The sequence below is a fragment of the Mus caroli genome, unplaced genomic scaffold, assembly GCF_978045245.1.
Source record: "Mus caroli unplaced genomic scaffold, Mus_caroli_1 scaffold_19, whole genome shotgun sequence".
Classification (NCBI taxonomy): Eukaryota; Metazoa; Chordata; class Mammalia; order Rodentia; family Muridae; genus Mus; species Mus caroli.
Window position 1 is genome coordinate 40,103,231 of NW_028227274.1, and position 18,234 is coordinate 40,121,464.

An 18,234-nucleotide genomic window follows, 5' to 3' on the forward strand; every position below is an offset into this window, starting at 1 on the left:
AGGTAGGAGGGGGAAGACAGAGCTGGAGATGAGAAATTACCCATGGCAGAGTGACACATTCACCAAGTTAATCTAATCCAGGGGGGCCGTCGGGGGCCGTTGCCAGCCTGTGAATATGAAACAGACTTGATTGATTTTCGCTGCAGAAGCTAAAACTCCATTGTTATTTGCAACAAATATCAGGAAAGATGAAGCCGTGAAAAGATTGTATATCAAGCACCCAGTGCAGCCATAAATCAGAAAATGAAGTTCAAAAAAAATTAAAAATGGTTGGAGAGAGGCAATTTCTATGTCCTAAGAGGCCTTGGTTATTAAAGCATAAACCCCAAATTAAAATTAGGGGCAGTGAAAGTCGTTCCGGACTCAACCAATTGTTTGCCCTGGGACTGACCTGGCTGCTTCCTCTTCTGAGGAACTACACTCTTATCATCTACACCACCAGAAGGAAGCAAACAACAGCAGACATTCTCCTGCATCCCAGGTACAGGGCCCACAAGCATCAAAGCCGGAATAGCCCTGAAGAGTGATGTGGGAAACCCCATCCTTACGCTGCACGTCCTCCATTCTGTGCAGCCCCTGAGCTGCCATGGCAACCGTATGTGTTACTCTCAGTAACCGAGAAGTAACACAGAGAGCTTCTGTCAGTACTTCTGTAAGTGTGTGCCAGAGTTCCTCACGAGTTGCCTAGGGAGAGTATTATCCAAGCTGTCGAGACCAGAATTCCTTGCGAGGCGGTCCAGTGAATGTTTCTAAAGAGTATGCTGGGTGCCTGTGACACACACTGCATTCTGAGAGCCATGGCTCAAACTGATTCCACAGGCAGCTCGTCTCATCTCTGTACTGTGGGGACAAAGTGGCTCACTTGTCTTTCTGAGACTGCCTTTTTATAGGAGCTGCCTTTTTATAGGAGTTCTCATCCTTGTATAAATCAAGGAATTAAACCAAAACAGTTTTCATCACATGAAAGACAAGATTCCAGCGCACACACATCTACACTCAGCTTGTGGGTCTACTTTTTATTTTCTTTGAATTGTCAACCCAGCACTCACATTTCTTTACCTCAGTCTACAAACCTCTAAAATGGGTGCAATGTCTAAGTCATAGGATTATGAGAAGGAAAGAGTTGTAAAATATACACAAAAACTGCCTAGCCCCAAGTCTGTCTTGATAAAAGGCTGAGTAAATGCAGTTATTTTTCATCAGCATAAACTGCTAGAGTGTCTAGTCAGCAATCTTAAAAAAAAAAATCAGGTAGTTAAATTTGTAGTTTCATTGAAAAATTTTCTCCACGGGCAAAAACCATGGAGAAAAGTAATGAAAAAATTTTGAGAGAGATTAACTTGTCTAACCCCAGAAAATATGAGCTATAACTCTCAGGAAGTTCCAGGCAGCATCTGGTGGATGCTTGTGCCTGTCAGACTCTGGCCTAGAGCTGTCTAAATAGCCATCGCTATGACTGGAGAACATCACGGTCACATTAAGGGGAAACAGGTAAGTTCTGCAGATTCAGGAACACATGACTGCGCTTAGAGGTGGATGGATGTAGTCATGGGCAGGAGGCAGGAGAACAAACACATGGCAGCATACAATCATTCAGGGGAGAGTTGGCTGGTCTTTGTGAAGCTACCCAATAGCAAAGTATCGGGCCTCTAAGCACAAGCTCATGAATTAAGGAAGTCTTGACAGGGACTTCCGAGAGATGAAGGTCAGTGATGACATTCCCCAGCAGTATGGCTACCAATTAGCATTTTCTTAGAGAGCAAAAGCCATGGAGGAAAGGAATGAAAGAATGAATCACCACTAGATTTTGGGTCAGACTAGGGTCTGAGTGCCAGCGTTGCCATCTCAGCGTCAGAAGACTGTGAGGGAAAATCATGGTTCCTCTAACACAGTCTCCGCTTTGGCGTAATCCAGTCTATTGACAAATGGCGACCTACTGCCCAGCACGTGCCTGCACTGTTCCAACTGCGGACACCTCACCACCTCCCATCCATAGAGTGTGCGCTCTTTTGAGGGATGAGGCAAGGCAGGCGATGGACAAAGGGTTTATTAAGTTATGCTCAACACTAAGAAGAAAGATCAGGCGAAGGACACGCAGAGTGACCAGGAAGGGGTATGTGTCACTTCTCACCAAGTATTCCAGGAAAAATTCTTTGATTAAGTGGCACCAAGGGGACAACTGACAGGAAGTCTGTGGCTTCCAATGACCTAGAGAGTAGCATGAACTTCCCGGCAAAATTACTGTATGGAGTCAATGGTATAAGGACAAACCAGAACCTAATAATCAGAATGCATCCATGAAGTAGTTTTTTTTTTTTTTAATCAGTTATTCAAATACTATCCCCATTAGCTGTGAGGGAGGTCTGGATGAAATCCATTAGAAAACTTAATTCATATTATCTCCCTCCTCTCTCAGAAAATGGGTTATGACAAGTCACAGCATGAGAGCTCACACCTTCGAGAGTCTATTTATAACAGGTTTAAAGGCAAATGTCACCCTGGCCTAGGTTCCTAGGGCAATGTCAACCAACTCTAATGAGGCACACGCTATCTATCTCCAGGCTCATGCCTCTGGGAGACAGCGCCAAGGGTGATTTCTTACTACCTAGCTTCCACCCAGGGCTGATTAATTCACTTGAATACCAATCCTGTTGCCTAGAAAGGGCTCCAAGGGCCCATTGCCCCTGGGAGCCTAGGGGAGAGGCGGACAGAGGAGCTTGCTGCATGCAGCTGCTCAGGGACTCAAGGGGCTTCTTCCTCCATGTTGTCTTGGGAAACTTAATGACTGTGAACATGTGAGTGAGCGAGTGAGTGTATCTGGATGTGTGCGTGCACTTGTGCATACATGGGTGTGGGTGTGTGTGTGAGTGTGTGTGTGTGTGTGTTACTGTGAGCACCTCTGATAATAAAGGCACCAATTACTCAGAATGGCGTTTTAGTGGCTGGGAAGACAGCTCAGTGTATAAGGTATTTACCGACAAGGGTGAGAATTAGAACTGAGATCTTTCATCTCCCACACAAATGCCAGTTGGGCATGGCTGCCTGCTTCTGATTCCAGCTCACAGAAGGCAAAGCCAGGGAGTCCCTGGAGCAGCTGGTTAGCTAGCCTAGCGGAAGTTACCTGTGAGCTCGGCGTTCAAGTGAGAGACCCTGCCTCGATGAAGAAGGTAGACAGAAACTTAAGGAAGACACCTTGGAATCAGTCTTGGGCCTCCCCATACATGCACACATGTGAATGTGTATACACACCTGCGTACATATGTGTACACACATGTACACACATACACATGTGTGCTCATGCAAGTGAACATGTGTATACATCTGTACTCATACCACACACAAATACATATATCTGAGAGAAAAGCATATCAAATGCTTTGATGTATGTGTATAAAGCTCAGAGCCCTGGCTTTGGTTTAGGTCTTAGCTCTGGAATGACAGGTAATTGAAAGACAAGAGGAGCAAGTTGCTTTTACTCCTGGAGCCTGTATCAAATTTAAGGGTCCAGTAGCAAAGCAATGTCTCTTTTATAACCCTGCAAGCTGAGCGTGGAATGCCCCACTTGGAGCTTCATGTCATGAGCAATGGACTCAGCTCCTGGGGCAGCTTGCTACAAACAAGAAGTACAGCATGCATGTGATATAGTAGAGACTCAGTAAATACTGGATTCCAGCAACTCCCTTGCCAAATGCCTGCCCACTCCTCCTCCTTGTGAGTTCTGAAGATGAACTGAGGCATTAGGTAAGAAAGCATCCAGAGGGTGGTACTCAATTATCACCATGATTATCTTGGGGACATAAGGATGCTGAGCAGGGAGAGAGCCTTCTTCTGGGCTCCTTGGGTAACAAGCAATTGGGTTTGAAAGAGCATCTTTCATTAAAAAAAAAAAGCCAGACTCATAATCTTGCTTTTAAGATGCTGAGTCTCTCAGAATTGAAAAAGGATGGGTTCGTTACACGGTGAGGATTAATTAGCTGTCGGGTATTGTTAAATGTTCCCACTCTCAAGACCCACGTGGAGTTGGATACTGTAGAAGTGAGCAAGTGGAAATCTTGGCAGGGGGGAGGGGGTGGGGGATGCAAATGCTGGCGATGCAGATTTCAACCGCAGACAGTACATCGGTAAAGAATAGTCTATTTAATGTCTCATTGGAGTGTCCGCCCTCTGGGGTCACTGTTCTGAATCTATGGTTTTCAGGTTGCGTGAGTGGATTTTCTTTGTGTTGTTGTTGCTGCTGCTATTTTCTTCTTCTTTCTCCATCAGGCCTTTTTGAAGCTTTAAAGGTCAGAGTGTGGGATGTGGATGTTTATATGAACCGGGTGTTATTTTAAGGCTTCAGACTGAGGAGTGGAGTAAGACACGGGGAAAATAATTTTTATAGTGAATATGTTTGTATCCTTGTAATTACTGCTGATGTGATTAAAAAGTAACAGAAGTTGAAAAATAAAAACAAACCCTACAATTCTAAGGGGCTTGGTAGATGATAGCATTTAGTGACCACAGACCTTGGTCTTTTAACTAACTCCAGTGTCAAGAATCAAAAAAGCAAATTGGGTCTCAGAATTCTAATTTCTTCAACCCTCTGCTCAACAGCTTAGAAGCAAGGAGAGAAAAACGGAGGCTGCCATCCAGGGCCACACAGCTGGCTACGGACAACTGAATTGTTATTTTCTAACTGGCAGCTACACCTCGGGGCCTCTGTCAGGAGTGATCTGAAGTTCACTTCATTAGCAATGTTGTCTTGCCATAGTGGATCTCTCTGCTCCAGTGGGAATGTAAATAGGCCTCTCTCCTCTGTCACTGGGATGGAGCCTCCAAGGAGTTAGACACATATGTGGAATCCCATAGGATGCCTTTGGCAATGGGAAACCATACTGGGCCCTATAGACAGCCTCTGAAAAATGTCACGCATGTAGCAGACAAAGGCAGATGTATCAGTTAACACATTAAAGATAATTTCAGAGGCACCAAAATGCATCGATGTCACATTAAGAAATGAAAAGAAAGTACGTCCTTTCAGAATAATTTGATCAAGATTGAGCCCAAATTAAATTTTTTTTTCTCCTTGTATCTTCCCTCTGTAGTATGTGGTTACTGGTCTGTGTGTAGTCTGTCTGTTGTCTGTGTGTATATGTACATGTGCCTGATGTTTGTCTGTCCCTAAAAAATGGGGTTTTCTCTGTCTTTATTGAACAGCACAGGAAATGTGGCATGGGATAGGAATCTTTGACAGTGTTTTACAAGGGAAAACGTTACTTACTAGTCTCAAGTGACCCAGAATGGCAAACACTAGTGCAAACAGATGTTATCAGCCTATATCTATTTTGCTTCCAACATTTACGGTGAATATTTGCTTTAAGGTTGCTTCCACCCCATTGGCTGCTTTCAGCAAATGATTACCACAACATACACTTAGCCCACTCAGCCCATACACAGAGACATTACTCTGGGTCAGGGACAATGAAGACTATAAAACTTAAGATTCGCTACGCATAGTAAGGCTGTTTGCATTGCTCTTTTAAAGGCAGGTTAAACTTCAACAGAGTACACGCACAGTAGGGCAGCAGGTTAAGTACATAGTCTAGAATGATCTCAAGGTGAATTAACTTTGCCTCAAGGTCTGGACAAGCTCAGGCTCTTTGAATGCAAGACGTATTTTCAGAATAACGTATCACTACAGGCAGAATCCATGGCGGAACTCAGGGGCATCCAGTCCATTTGCTTTCCTCAGAGGACTGCCATGGACTGAGGGCTAAAAGACAGACTTAATTCCTGTGCTATTTCTGGCACGGTGCTTACCACTTATCTATAAGGAGCTTGTGGAATGAGTAAAACAGTATATAAAAAAAAACATGACTTTTCTTTCTTACACACACACACACACACACACACACACAATGAGGGAAAGAGAAGGGATGCTGACAGTGGCATGGGTGGTGAGGCTGATGATGATAGTGATGGCTGGTGATATTGATGCTGATGGTAACACTAAGTGGGGACCTAGCTTGGAGTGTTCTCTGAGTGCCAGATACTTAGGCTCAGCTCTTTATTACATACACAGTATCTCATTGAATCTGCATACGAACTACAGTGAATAGTGACCACTGTCACCTGTGTTCTACAGTTAAGTCAAATACCCACCATCCCCATCAAGAGCAGAGTATAGATGTACATCTAACCAACGTCAGCCCACTCAGACCTTCCTGTTCTTCATTATGCTTCTTTGAAGTCTCCCAAACCTCTCTACTTTTAGAACAGCAGGGCATGTGGACACCTCTCCAACCTGGGCTGATTCAGGGATGGGGAACTTGCATGAGAACAGAGCAGCCAGTGTGTGTGGGCTCAGAAGGAACACAATTAAAGACATAGTGCCCATCAGTACAGGATAAGCCCTAATAGCCCAGGCCCGTGACCAGCAGAGTGTTTGAAATCATCTGATGAACAAATAGATGAATGAATCAAAGAATGAATGAACCCATGAGCCAGTAGAGGCACACAGTGATCACCAATGGCCTCTTCTGCTTCCGTACGTGGATGAGACCCTCTCTCCCTGCTGACATGTGCTTCACAGCTGGCTGTTCCCTTTTCAGGTTTGGCCCTCTGTACAGCAGCTGGTGTCTGGAAACACATACTTCCCAGTGCTAGAAGTCCTATGGGGTTAGGGCTGGTCCAAACATGTTCTTACTTTACTATTTGCACTGAACAGATTCAAAAGAAACCATCCAGTCTTCAATCACTTCTACCTATAACTAGAGAAGTGGTTTTCAACCTGGGGGACATGATGCCTTTAGGAGTCAAACTACCCCTTCACAGAGGTTGCCTAAGACCATCGGAAGACACAGATATTTGCATTATGATTCACCATAGTAGCAAAATTACAGTTATGAAGTAGTAACAAAAATAACTTTATGTGTGGGGGATTCCCCACAAAATGATATGCTATGTTAAGGGTTTTCAGCATTAGGAAGGTTGAGACTACTAGAGAGGCTTCTCTTAATGCTCCATGTTTAGAAATCCATTTTGCTAATAACCCTCGCTGAGACCTTTCCTGGCTTTCCAAAGCCAATGCCATCCATCTCTTTCTCCTTCGGACAAACGACAACTCCATGTCTATCTCTGTCTGAGCATTTGTCCTAGCCTGTGTAGAGTTAGGGCCATCTGAGTGTGAGTGATGAAATGACCCCCTCCTCAGCAGGCTATGCACATCTGGAGGGCCTTAAGGAAGCCACACAGGCTGAGAGCAAAGTCTACATATGTGCTGAGTGTAATAGCCACAGGGGAAGACTTTCCACCCGTTGCCTTTCACATTCACAAGTTCATAGACAGCAGGGCTTTTAGTGGCAGGGGAAAGAAAGGAAAAATAACTTGTCTGACTAAAGTTCAAAAGGATTAAGTTGAAGGCTCTGTTTTGGATACGGTTTCCTCCAAAAAGGACTCATATGTGGAAGGCCTGGTCCTCATGTTGGTGGATCTAATCACCCAAAGGTGACTGGGTCACAAAGGCTTCATCAACAAGTCAGTGTGTTACTGAGTTCATAATTAGGTGGAGTTTTAGGAAGATGGGGGATGGATTGGAGAGAGCAAACTCTGATAATGTGTCTTTGGAGAATATCTTGTCTCTGGCTCCATCTAGTCTGTTTCGTTGCTTTCTGAGCACCATGAAGTGAGTCCTCTCTACATCTGGCTACTAACATCTTCCTCAGTACAACCTGGAAACAATGGAGCCAGCTGACCCTGGGCAAAACCCTGTCAACTGTGGTCTAAATCAAATGGTTCTTCCTGGAAATAGTTTTCTGTTAGTTAAAATAGTACAAAGACAAATGCAATAACCATGGAAGATTCTGGTAAATGGCAGAGTACAAACCTAGGTCTGTTAGATTCTGAAGCTTGGGCTCTGAAGGGCAAAAAGTCAAACTTTCTACCCGAGCAACCTTGAGCCCCATATTCCAACTACAGAAGGTGTTCAAGACATGCTAGGTAATGTGAGTAGACAGGCTAAGAATACAGCGACGTATGGCAGTGGCCATGTGGCAAGTCCTTGGGGACAAAACAGAAACATGGATTTGTAGTCATTAGGGCCTGGCACCTTTCCCGGTCCTCCGTCTGCCACCAGAGATGGGAAGGCTGAGGCTCTGCCCAGTGCCTTCAACCACATATTATAGTTGTAATCTACTGCTGTGGCCAGCACATGCCCAACTTCAGGGTGGGGAAACCCCTGTCTCCTGCTAGCCAGGCTGCTGAAAGGCATGGTTGGGGCAGTGACACTCACCCGCAGGGTTGTGATGGTGGCAGGATCCCGGAGCCGGCCCTCCTCATCTTTCAGGTTGTAGCCTTCTGGCCTCTTATCCCGCTCACTGACTTTCCACAGCTTCACAGTTTTATCTGTGGAGGACAATCAGAAGTCATGATGACAGGGCAAGGAAGATGGTGGTCAAGAAATTATATAGTAAGAAGGGCTATAGGAACCAGCCCCTCAAAGGTCTGTCCTATGTAAATCTCATATCATTTGAAGGCAAGGCTCACAAGGCAAGCACTGTTAGAACAGATAGCTTACATTTTAATTTGACTCATTCAGTAAAAATATTGATTGAAACTGAGTAAGAATAGTCACATATAGAGAGTTCACTCTGTAGGTGTTAGCACATGGAGAATTTTAATATAATGTTCATGATCACTTTGGACAGCAGGACACTGTTACCATCTCTATTTTTTACCATCCACCCTTCTTAGATACTGTCCTTACCATGCCCACAAAGGCCCTTCATAACCTACACTCTTGACTTCCTTGACTCTCTGATACTGCTGACCATTCTGTTACCCAACTCCCTGTGCTACTGTCACATGGCTTTTGTCTGCCTAGGCCACTAAGCACATTTCTGCTTCAGGCTCTTTGAACATACTGTGCCTTCTGCTACTGTCTGTCTATGTATGTATGTATGTATGTATGTATGTATGTATATATGTATCTATCAATCATCTATCTACTATCTATTTATCATCTATCTATTTACTATCTGTCTGTCTGTCTGTCTTTTTTCCTTCCATCTGGCACTGAGGGTTAAACCCAGGGCTGTAGATGCTAGAAAAGTTCTCTGCCAATGAATTATCTCCCCTCCTTTTCCTCTTTCTTCTCTCTTCTCCTCTCCCCTCCCCCCTCTGTTCCAATCTCCTCTCTTCTCTCCTCCACCTCACTTTTCCTTCTTGCTGCTTCCTGAGTAAACTGTAAACTGTAGTTTAGACCTGTTCTACCACCATGCATCTCTTGATGACACCTGTGCCCTTCCATAGCAATGAAACAAAAGTGAGAACTCCAATGCCTCCCGGTGCTGAGAGCCCAAGGCCATGATGGAGGGAATCTGGGACTCAGGAACTGGTGGGGCATGGCTCCGCCCAGGTTCTCTAACTTCTACCTTTTTAGAAAACATGTTTGGGCTAAGCCAGTCTTGTCTGCGTGCCATAGGGCCTTGGAGACCTTCCTAATCAGATCACACACCCTCAGTCTATGCTTGTCTCTGCCTTTCCTTCTGAAAAGCAAGGGCACTCCTTAGTTTCTCTATATTTGTCTCTATTGCGTGGGATTTGTGGTGAGATACCATTGAGCCTAATTCCCACTGCTGCCTGACAGCTGTTAGGTCTCAAACCCTGGACAAAAGGCTGAGATGCTTATTAACATATCAAAGCAGACTCTGGCTGCCAGGTTCTCCCAACATCCTTCAGTCTCTACCTGTTTTATAGTCCTCCTGGCTAGCCTTCCCTGTCCTTACCCTGACCTTTCCAGCCAAAGGGCTAGACTGCCTCTTCTCCTGGTTTGTCTATGCAAGTCTCTTGGCCCAGGGCACCTCTCTTGGTCTGAGACTCTTCTGTCACTCTCCCTCCCCCAATCTCCTTACATGACCTGACTCAGTCTGGCCATGTTTACTCTGGACTCTTCCAGATGCCTTTGTCTCTGCCTCTGGATTTCTTTTTAACCTCATATCTGCAATACTCCTTCTTATCCAGCATACCTAGAAGCAGTCATGGCCTCTTTTTCCTTTCTTATTTTTCATTGAATAGGCATATGGCCAAGGACTATGGTCCTTGCGAGAAGGCACGTACAAAGTAGTCCTGGAGTCAGAAATGATCATCAGGAAACAAGGAAGCGCAGAATGCCTCCTTAAATCTCAATTTCAGCATGCACACAACCATGCATTTCAAAATTACTTGGTAGTCACTCTGTACTCCAGTTTATTCATTAAACCAGTAGAAATGTCATCTTTCTTATGGGGTATATTAAGATAGAATGAATCAGCATGTTTAATTGTGTTGGGCTAATGATAGTGCCCAAACAGTAGCTGTCATTAGAAGTAGCATTCTGTGCCAAACATCCAGAGAAGGGTAGGTAACTCTCTTGCTGTGAGTGTCACCCCAGAAGGATGTCTACACACTTCTATTTTCTGGGGAGAAAAGCTGTCCCTCTCCTTGCCTGTAATAGGACTTCTTTGGTTTTCTGTCTTGCCTCCTCTCTTCACTACTCAGCAGGTTCCACACTGTTACTTCCCAGATTCTTCACCTTTGAGGGGACCCCTCTTGCAAGCAAAGGCTCATGACCTCACAGGACTTCATGACTTCATGTCTTATTCTTAGAGGTCTTAAAAGGATCATGTTGTGGGCTGTCAGCAGCTATGGGGACATTTTAGTAAAAAGCCATTTTCACACACCTAGGTATTATTTGGGCTTCCAAGCCTTTCATCATGTTTGGCCAGACTGTTCCTTGTGGGATCCGTGGATTCTCACCTCTGTACTCACCCTGACTTGTGCTGGGGGTTGGGGAGGGGGAGAGCCTGTCCCAGCTGTGGGCTTAATTTAGAAATTGCTAGCTCTACGCTCATATCCCTCTGGTCCCAAGTTCTCCTGAGATCCTGTTCACATGGGCTGCTTTTTTAGATTGAGAGAGTTAAACATGGACCTTATTCATGGTCACTTGATTTGCTCCTCATTAGCTGTGTCTGAGAACAACCTATGAGCCCGTGAATTTCACCACCAAATCTTTCCTGTTTCTTGGCTTTGAAATGGGTCTAAATTTGTTTACTTGCAAGGCATTTTAATCTTATTTTTATATCATAAATGGTAAATTGCTATAGAGATAAATCAAAATCACAGAGCAAACACAAGGATAAAAGTTACCCATATGACCTCCAGTGAGAAATAATCCATGATCAAATTTTTATATATATTCTTTGTTATTTTTGGGGTGTTGTCTCCCTTATGTAGCTCTGAGTAGTCTGGAACAGAGACCACCTTCATTTGCCTGCCCAGTGCTGGGGTGGAAGGCATGCTCCACCATGACCATCTCCTGTGTATATCCTTATATTTTCTGTATGCAGTATTTTGAGGCAAGGAACTACAATGACATTATACATAATAAGTTGTATATTTAATCATTTCCTTTCTTTTGTTATATAAGATGTAACTGGAAAATGAGAAGAAAAAGTGTGAAAAAGACACACTTCCCTTAGTTCCAGTAGATTGAGATTATTTCGTACCTTTTTTTTTGGTATAGTCTTCTACTATTTCCTTGTTTAACTAGTTCTAACAAGCGAAAGGCCATGTGGGTCATGTATGCATTTTACCTGAATGTATATTATATACCAACAGCTATCCATATACATGTATTTCCTGAATCTATGACATGTAATATAATATACTACAGAATATAATTTGTACTATGAATGTGTTAACAATTGAAAGCCTAATAGTGGGAGGCTTATTGTTAAACCACAGAAGAATCAAATCATATGTGGGAATAATATGCAGGTATTAAAAAATATGGTATTTTAATAAAAATTAGCTAGAAAAGTATTTTGTTGCTATATTATTAAATTTTGAAACCTTCTAGAATATATCCTATTTCTGTTAATGAACACATTATTTACATCTTTTTCTTTTTCCTCTAAAAGATACTAGCAGTGATTCTCTCTGTGTCGGGATATACACGGTCCTTGTTTTGTGTCCATGTATTTGCTTAATTTCCATGATGAACACCTTAGTCCTCTGCCTTTCTCAGCATACACAGCCGGGCAGGATAAGTAACCCAGACAGCGCAATGTGTCTTTGTGTGGCAAATAACTTCTAGGTCTATTTCGCAATGGAACGTGAGCTTTACTTTTCTTTAAAAGTTATGAAGTTAAAAACCTATTCTAGTAGAATTAGTAGCTATTCTCAACTAATGAGATAAGCACCCTGTCCCTCCAAAAGATAATTGATGGAGAATTCAATCCAGTTCCCCAGGGTTGTGTTGCCTGGGGTCGTACTTGACTTTATTATCACAGCATTTTCATTTGACTCAGGATCTTAAAGCTTTGTGGAGAAAAAAAAAAAAACTCTAAGGAGCATGCAGCTGTTAATATGAGAAATGGCATTTTCTTTCTTCTGGCTTGTTCTCTGGGTAGTTTATCATCACGTGTGGCAGCTTAAAACACAACATTATCATTTATCTTCATGTTCTCTTTTATATAGTCATTCCCATTGTCCTCCATTAATTTTTGAATGTTAACCTATTTGGCATGGGGATATGCATGGATTTTTGAACCTCAATATTAGTATAGAAAAGAAGACTGCATAAGAACATGGGAATTTTCCTTAGAAGAGTCTATTTGAGATGCAGTTGACATGTGAAATAGCATCCCAAATGGGAAGATAATATCCTTGTTAATCAAAAAACTATTTAAAAACTCAATTAACAGAACATTATGCTATATAATTAATCTTCATTGAATTTCACTTTCTTTCCCATCCCCCTCCCCCTTACAAAGTACTTAATAAGTCTTTGGATTTTTACTGCAATAATCAATAGGCTAAATTTCATAATATAATGTAATCTAGCTATGGAAGACAATCAGACAATTCTCTGGGACTGAAGTAATTACATTAAAACTACCACATTAAAACTTCCACTCTGAGTAGTATGAAGCAACAAAGTCTTTGCATGAGACATGAACAGAAAGCAAACACAAAGAATACATGGAAGTGAAGTGCAGTGGTTTGGCCTCCAAAAGATCAGGGCTGCAAAGAGTAAACAAGACAACAGAACAGGACAAAGCAGCTATGGGAAGGAATGACATTAACTGGAATCTTCAAAAAAGAAACAAACAAACAACAACAACAACAACAACAACAAAAACAAAGAAAACAAAACAAAACAAAAACCAGATGAATAGAGACCTGGTCATATTGAGGTTTGCTTGAATAACTCCCAAGTAGCTCATCTAGAATTGTCATATTTTCAGACCTGTACACTGTCTTTATATTTGAGGGATCTGGTGGCCATCTGAATTACATTCTCTCTCTCCTATAATATTGATCTATGACTCACTGTATACACCTTCAAAATTAAAATGATAAAAGGCACAAAGTTAAAGTGACCTACAACGCACAGTCAATACTTAGTAATGGGAAGCCGTTTGCTGTGCATCTTTCTCGTCTTTAACAAGGAATATTTGCTTGATTTTATTGTAGACATTGTCTCCACTTTTCTGTTCTTGATATGACACTCTTAAACCACATTTCCACATGTGATGAGTCCCTCTTCGTCTCCTTTCCTTGGTCTTTTGTTTTCCTCTCTGAATTCTCTGGTTACCATTTGCCATTAGCATTCTTCAGTAGGGACTGACTTCCCAACTGTTTTTTTTTTTTTTTCTCTCCAGAGAGAGGTTAAATTCTTGGGTTATCATCAGCTTCCTTCATGGAGTGAATATATGATCAGGCTTTATTCACCTGCCAGTAACCTATCCTCTCTTCTCTATTCATATCAATTTATATCAACATAAAGGACACAGAGAGTTTGAAGGCAGATAAAGAGCCTGCTTCTTGATCAGCTTTTGGGAGCACCCCCAACTCCTCTGGTCTTGTGCTTGCGGCTCAGAACTCGATTTTCTCAGATACACAGACATCTGCTTTGCAGACCCGAAAATATACTCAGGGATTAATAACTATTTTTCAAAATGCCAACAGCATGTCGAGTTTCTTGAAATGCTTCCCCAGAATAACATGCAATGGATCTTAAGACAGGAAGTCACATTCCACAAACACCTGCAAGCAATCTACATTAAGAAACTGTCGATAACGGGCTCCACAAAACTGGGTCATAAATTCGATATTTAGAAACTGAATAGCTACTATTTACTGAATCCAATTCTGTGTGCACCATGAATTCTGCTAAGCATCTTACAAACAGGGTATCTAAGTTTTCCACAAGCTCACAAGGGACGAATGAACACTGAGGCTAAGAGAAAATTACAGGTCAGGACTGTCTCTGAAAATATCAAATAGGGGAAAAACAAAACAAAACAAAACAAATAAAACTCTCCTCCACATACCGTTGGTAGACAGAAGAAAGTAAGCTGCGTTTTGTTGAGGGAGCCATCTTATCTTATTGATTTTTTCTTCTATTTCTAAACTTTTCAGGTAATCGAACTCGGGTTCATGGCTCTGGAATGTGCTGTAAACATTGTATTCACCCCTACGATGAACCTGGTTTTTACTCTGTAGGAAGGTAAAACACACACAGAATATTAAACCACTTAAAGCATGTGCCAACTCACGGATTCTTTATTCCCTTTGAGAAAAGCCATTAGGGTCTCTCTGGGAGGTTGCATCAGAGAGAGACACCAAGCCACTGCAGCCGTAGATTCAGCTTTGGTTTACTGGTCCCAAAAGCATGCACTCTGTTGGCAGTATCAGAAACATACACACCACGTTTGTAAATTATATATTTAAAACTGTATTAACAAAAAGAATATATCACAACATGTACATAGAAACAGAAGTTGCCAGGTATGGTGGTGCATACCTTTAATCCTAGCACTCAGGAGGCAGAGGCAGGCTCATCTCTCTGAGTTTGAGGCCAGCCTGGTCTACAAAGGGAGTTCCAGGACAGTCAGGACTGTTGCTATACAGAGAAACAGTCTCAAAAAAAAAAAAGGAAAAAAGAAAGAAAGAAAAAGAAAGAAAGAAGGAAAGAGAGAAAGAAAGAAAGAGAAAGGAAGGAAGGAAGAGAGAGAGAGAGAGAGAGAGGAAACAAGTTAAAATAGGATAAGACTTTGCGGTCAATACAAATAGAAGAGATACTATTAAATCTTTGTGCATTTCAGGAAGTGCTGAGACGACCATTCTGTGGAGGTGCTCACACACACTTCTATCAGTCCCTATGAAAGCTGCAGAGGCAACTTTCAACGCTCAGGGAACCTCAGAGGGGTAGGCAGAGCTGGGAGGTGGACCCCAGAGGCTCCGGAGATATAAGTGACTCTTCCAGGGTCACAGGGCTCATAAGGAGCATCAGTCCCTCCCATCTCCCTTTCTATCCAGCATAAGTGATGAGAAGACCATCTGCACGTGAGCGCCATCTGCATCATGAGGAAGTTGGGCTTTACCTCTGACTTTCCCCTAGCACTAATTATGCAAAGAGCAAACAGCAGAAGCTAAATAAATGATGAGATCCAGAGCAGAAAGCCAAGGGCCTGAAGAGAGGGGGAAAGTGGGGAAGAGGAGGAAGACACAAGGGGGAGGGCGGTATTACATGGATTTTAGAACCAGTTTCTCAAAGTCTGGAGATCTGGCTCCAAAATCTGTTCAAAAATTAAAATTTGGGTCTTATTAAATGTATTTTAAATCAATGTTTGATTGTAAAGAAAAGGTTCAATTTAAAAATCTATGATCTTAGATGGGCGCAGGACACCCATAGGCCTATCTCAGCATGCCCACACCCATAGGCCTATCTCAGCATGCCCAGGAGTGGGTGCTTCTGCTGAGCCTAGAGGTTTGCAGACTCTGAGGACCTAGGTCCTTTCAAGCAGTTTGTCTGGGAGCGACCACATTGCCTGAAGAGTCACTGCCCCCAAATGATGTCAGATGTCACGTGGCATTTGTCAGCCAGGCCATGTGTATATCTGAACCTCTAAGTGTCTCCCAAACTGAACACTGAATTCCCTGACCCTCATCCTTGCTGAGTTTTATGTTCCGGTGACCCACCCACACTGCTTTGGAAGGTGTGTCTCCTAATGAGTCAGGTTTCCCAGATCTCCCAGTAAATGAAAATAGGTGAAATCTATAAATAGCTAGCAGAAAATGTGGGGTGGAATATGACTGGTAACACGCAGCCTTGGGTAATTTATGCTAAATAGCTCCTCCAGTTCCCCTTAATCATAGCTGTGAACCTAATTGGATTTTTTTTTTTAAATTGGAGATTTGAAAATCAGTTTTCAAAGGACTTTAGATGCTGACACCCTTCCTCCTCCCCTGCTCACTCTCTCGGAGCACCGGTCCACCTTAACAATAATTTCTAAGGGGGTTGATTTGCTACCATCCAAATCAGACTGTCAAGTGTGGGTAGCATGTGCCAGACCAATTAGCACCAGGCAGCTCTGGAAAAAGCAGGAAAAATTCCAGGTCACGAAGAGCGATTCAGTTCTTCCTTGCCAACTACGTTTCCATGTTTCTGGGGCCAGCATAATAGGCTGGGTGTCTGATTTAATGCTGAGCACTTGAATTTACACAGAACCCCGAGGGATTATGACGCCCTTATAGAAATTAATTGCAAATAATGTGCAATTACCAAATATATCACCCCTAAATGAGGCTATCCTCTTTTGAGGGGGAGGTGTAATGCTTGGAGGCACAAAGTGGGCATTAAATTGCTCGGGAAGTCTCTTGTGAAGTCTTTCTCCCTCGCGCCTCCCCGGTGCCCAGTCAATCTCAGAGGCAGGCGGCGGCAGATGGGAGGGTTGCTAGAATACAGACAACCCTGCAGGAAGGACTAGAGTGTGCCAGGGGAGGCCAAGGAAATCAAATCGGGCCATAATTCCATTCTGGGAAAAAACAGAAACAGGCACAGCAGCGGGAGCATCCTCAACTTATGTGAAAGAGAAAAAGAGTTCCTAGAAGAACCCAAGCCTCCAGAATAAACCAGACATGGCATTATATAGTGTATCCAGCTTCAGGGACACACACCAGCCTGTGCCATATGCTGGGCTAAGAAGCCTTTTTGGAGGGTTTTGCCCTTTAGTAGTCTGAGCATCACTTTCTTCTCTATTGACCCAACATGCCCTCTTTTCAACTGTTGTCAAATAAAGCTATTTTCCTCTCCTATGTATTCTGGCAGTACCTGAAACGAAGGGAGATTGAATTTCAACACCTGGAGGCCAGATCCCAAGACAACAGCTGGAGCTTGCTCCTCTGTACACACCTGTGGAATTTTGCAGGTCAGATGAGAACAGCTGCTGTCTCCCAGTGTTCATTTGTAGTAGGATAAGGTCCTGACCAGGGAGGACCCCCTTCGAGGGGCTTTTGTGAGCTTGAACTTAGAACTGTGGATGCTAATGACTTTTTGGCAGTTTTACTGTTGGTGAGCAAAGTGGCAGGCAAGGTTAAGGGCGACAGACACATGAGGATTAAGGCACAGTGGGGGGGCCTCCTTTAAAAAGGGAAGAAAATGAGAATTTCCAATTGGCTGATACTTACCTCCTGTTCTCGCTGAAATATTACAACCCGACCCCCCTTGTCCCCCGTCGCTAGTAACTCTCCCGTGTGGTTGAATTCTACCGTAGAGATAATGTCAGCTGAAAGGAAGAAGAAGACAAAAGCAATTTAAGTAACTGCACACTTACTTTGAATGGATAGATAATAGACACACTTTTCTGTGCATTTAAGGGCTTAGGGCTCCGGCTGTGCAGTGGAATTTACAGGGTTTTATGTTCTGCATTTTAAGTACCACTTGAAGTAGCAGTTGGGAAAGCGAATTTCCTAGGTGCCCCCACCGCCCTGTGGGCTCCTGGAACATCTGAGGTGAACAGAGGGGCAAGGCGTGTTCACACCCTTTGATTTCATGCAAGAGAAGTCGAGTTTCTTTTTGCTCATGGAAATGGTTTTTCTTTGCTCATTTGCATTAACCACAGACCCCTCTTCCACTCCCAAAAAATCCCCCAGACAGGAGTAAATGTGGTGGTCGGGCTTAGGACTGAGCATTGAGGGAACCAGGGTGCAGATGTCAACCACAGCAGAGAGTACAGGAGTCACTGGGGAGCCCCACTAGTCCCCCAACTTCACTAGGGCTCTCCCGTCTTGCATAAGGCCAACACATCCTCTGGTTAGCACACTCTTTTCCAGGCCTGGGTACTGGAAAGACAGTGGCACAAAGTCAGGGAGTATTGGAGAAAGATGCAGGCACCAGGGACCCAAAGCACAGATAACTGGAAGGAAAGC

At 43.3% G+C, this 18,234-nt stretch overlaps 1 protein-coding gene across 7 annotated transcripts in view; it reads right to left on the reverse strand.

Moving 5' to 3' along the window:
• Ppp2r2b (protein phosphatase 2 regulatory subunit Bbeta) overlaps positions 1–18,234 on the reverse strand; it is a 406,697-nt gene that overhangs the window by 78,842 nt on the left and 309,621 nt on the right. For 5 of the 7 annotated variants that reach the window (XM_029471971.2, XM_029471972.2, XM_021150242.3 and 2 more), the window contains 4 exons: positions 17,494–17,591; positions 17,138–17,218; positions 14,355–14,520; positions 8,270–8,382 (listed from right to left, as the gene is read on the reverse strand). In XM_029471971.2, the coding sequence (XP_029327831.1) occupies positions 8,270–8,382; positions 14,355–14,520; positions 17,138–17,218; positions 17,494–17,591 (458 nt within the window). The remainder of the gene's footprint in view (positions 1–8,269; positions 8,383–14,354; positions 14,521–17,137; positions 17,219–17,493; positions 17,592–18,234) is intronic. The other 2 variants (XM_021150238.3, XM_029471977.2) reach the window with 1 other exon arrangement.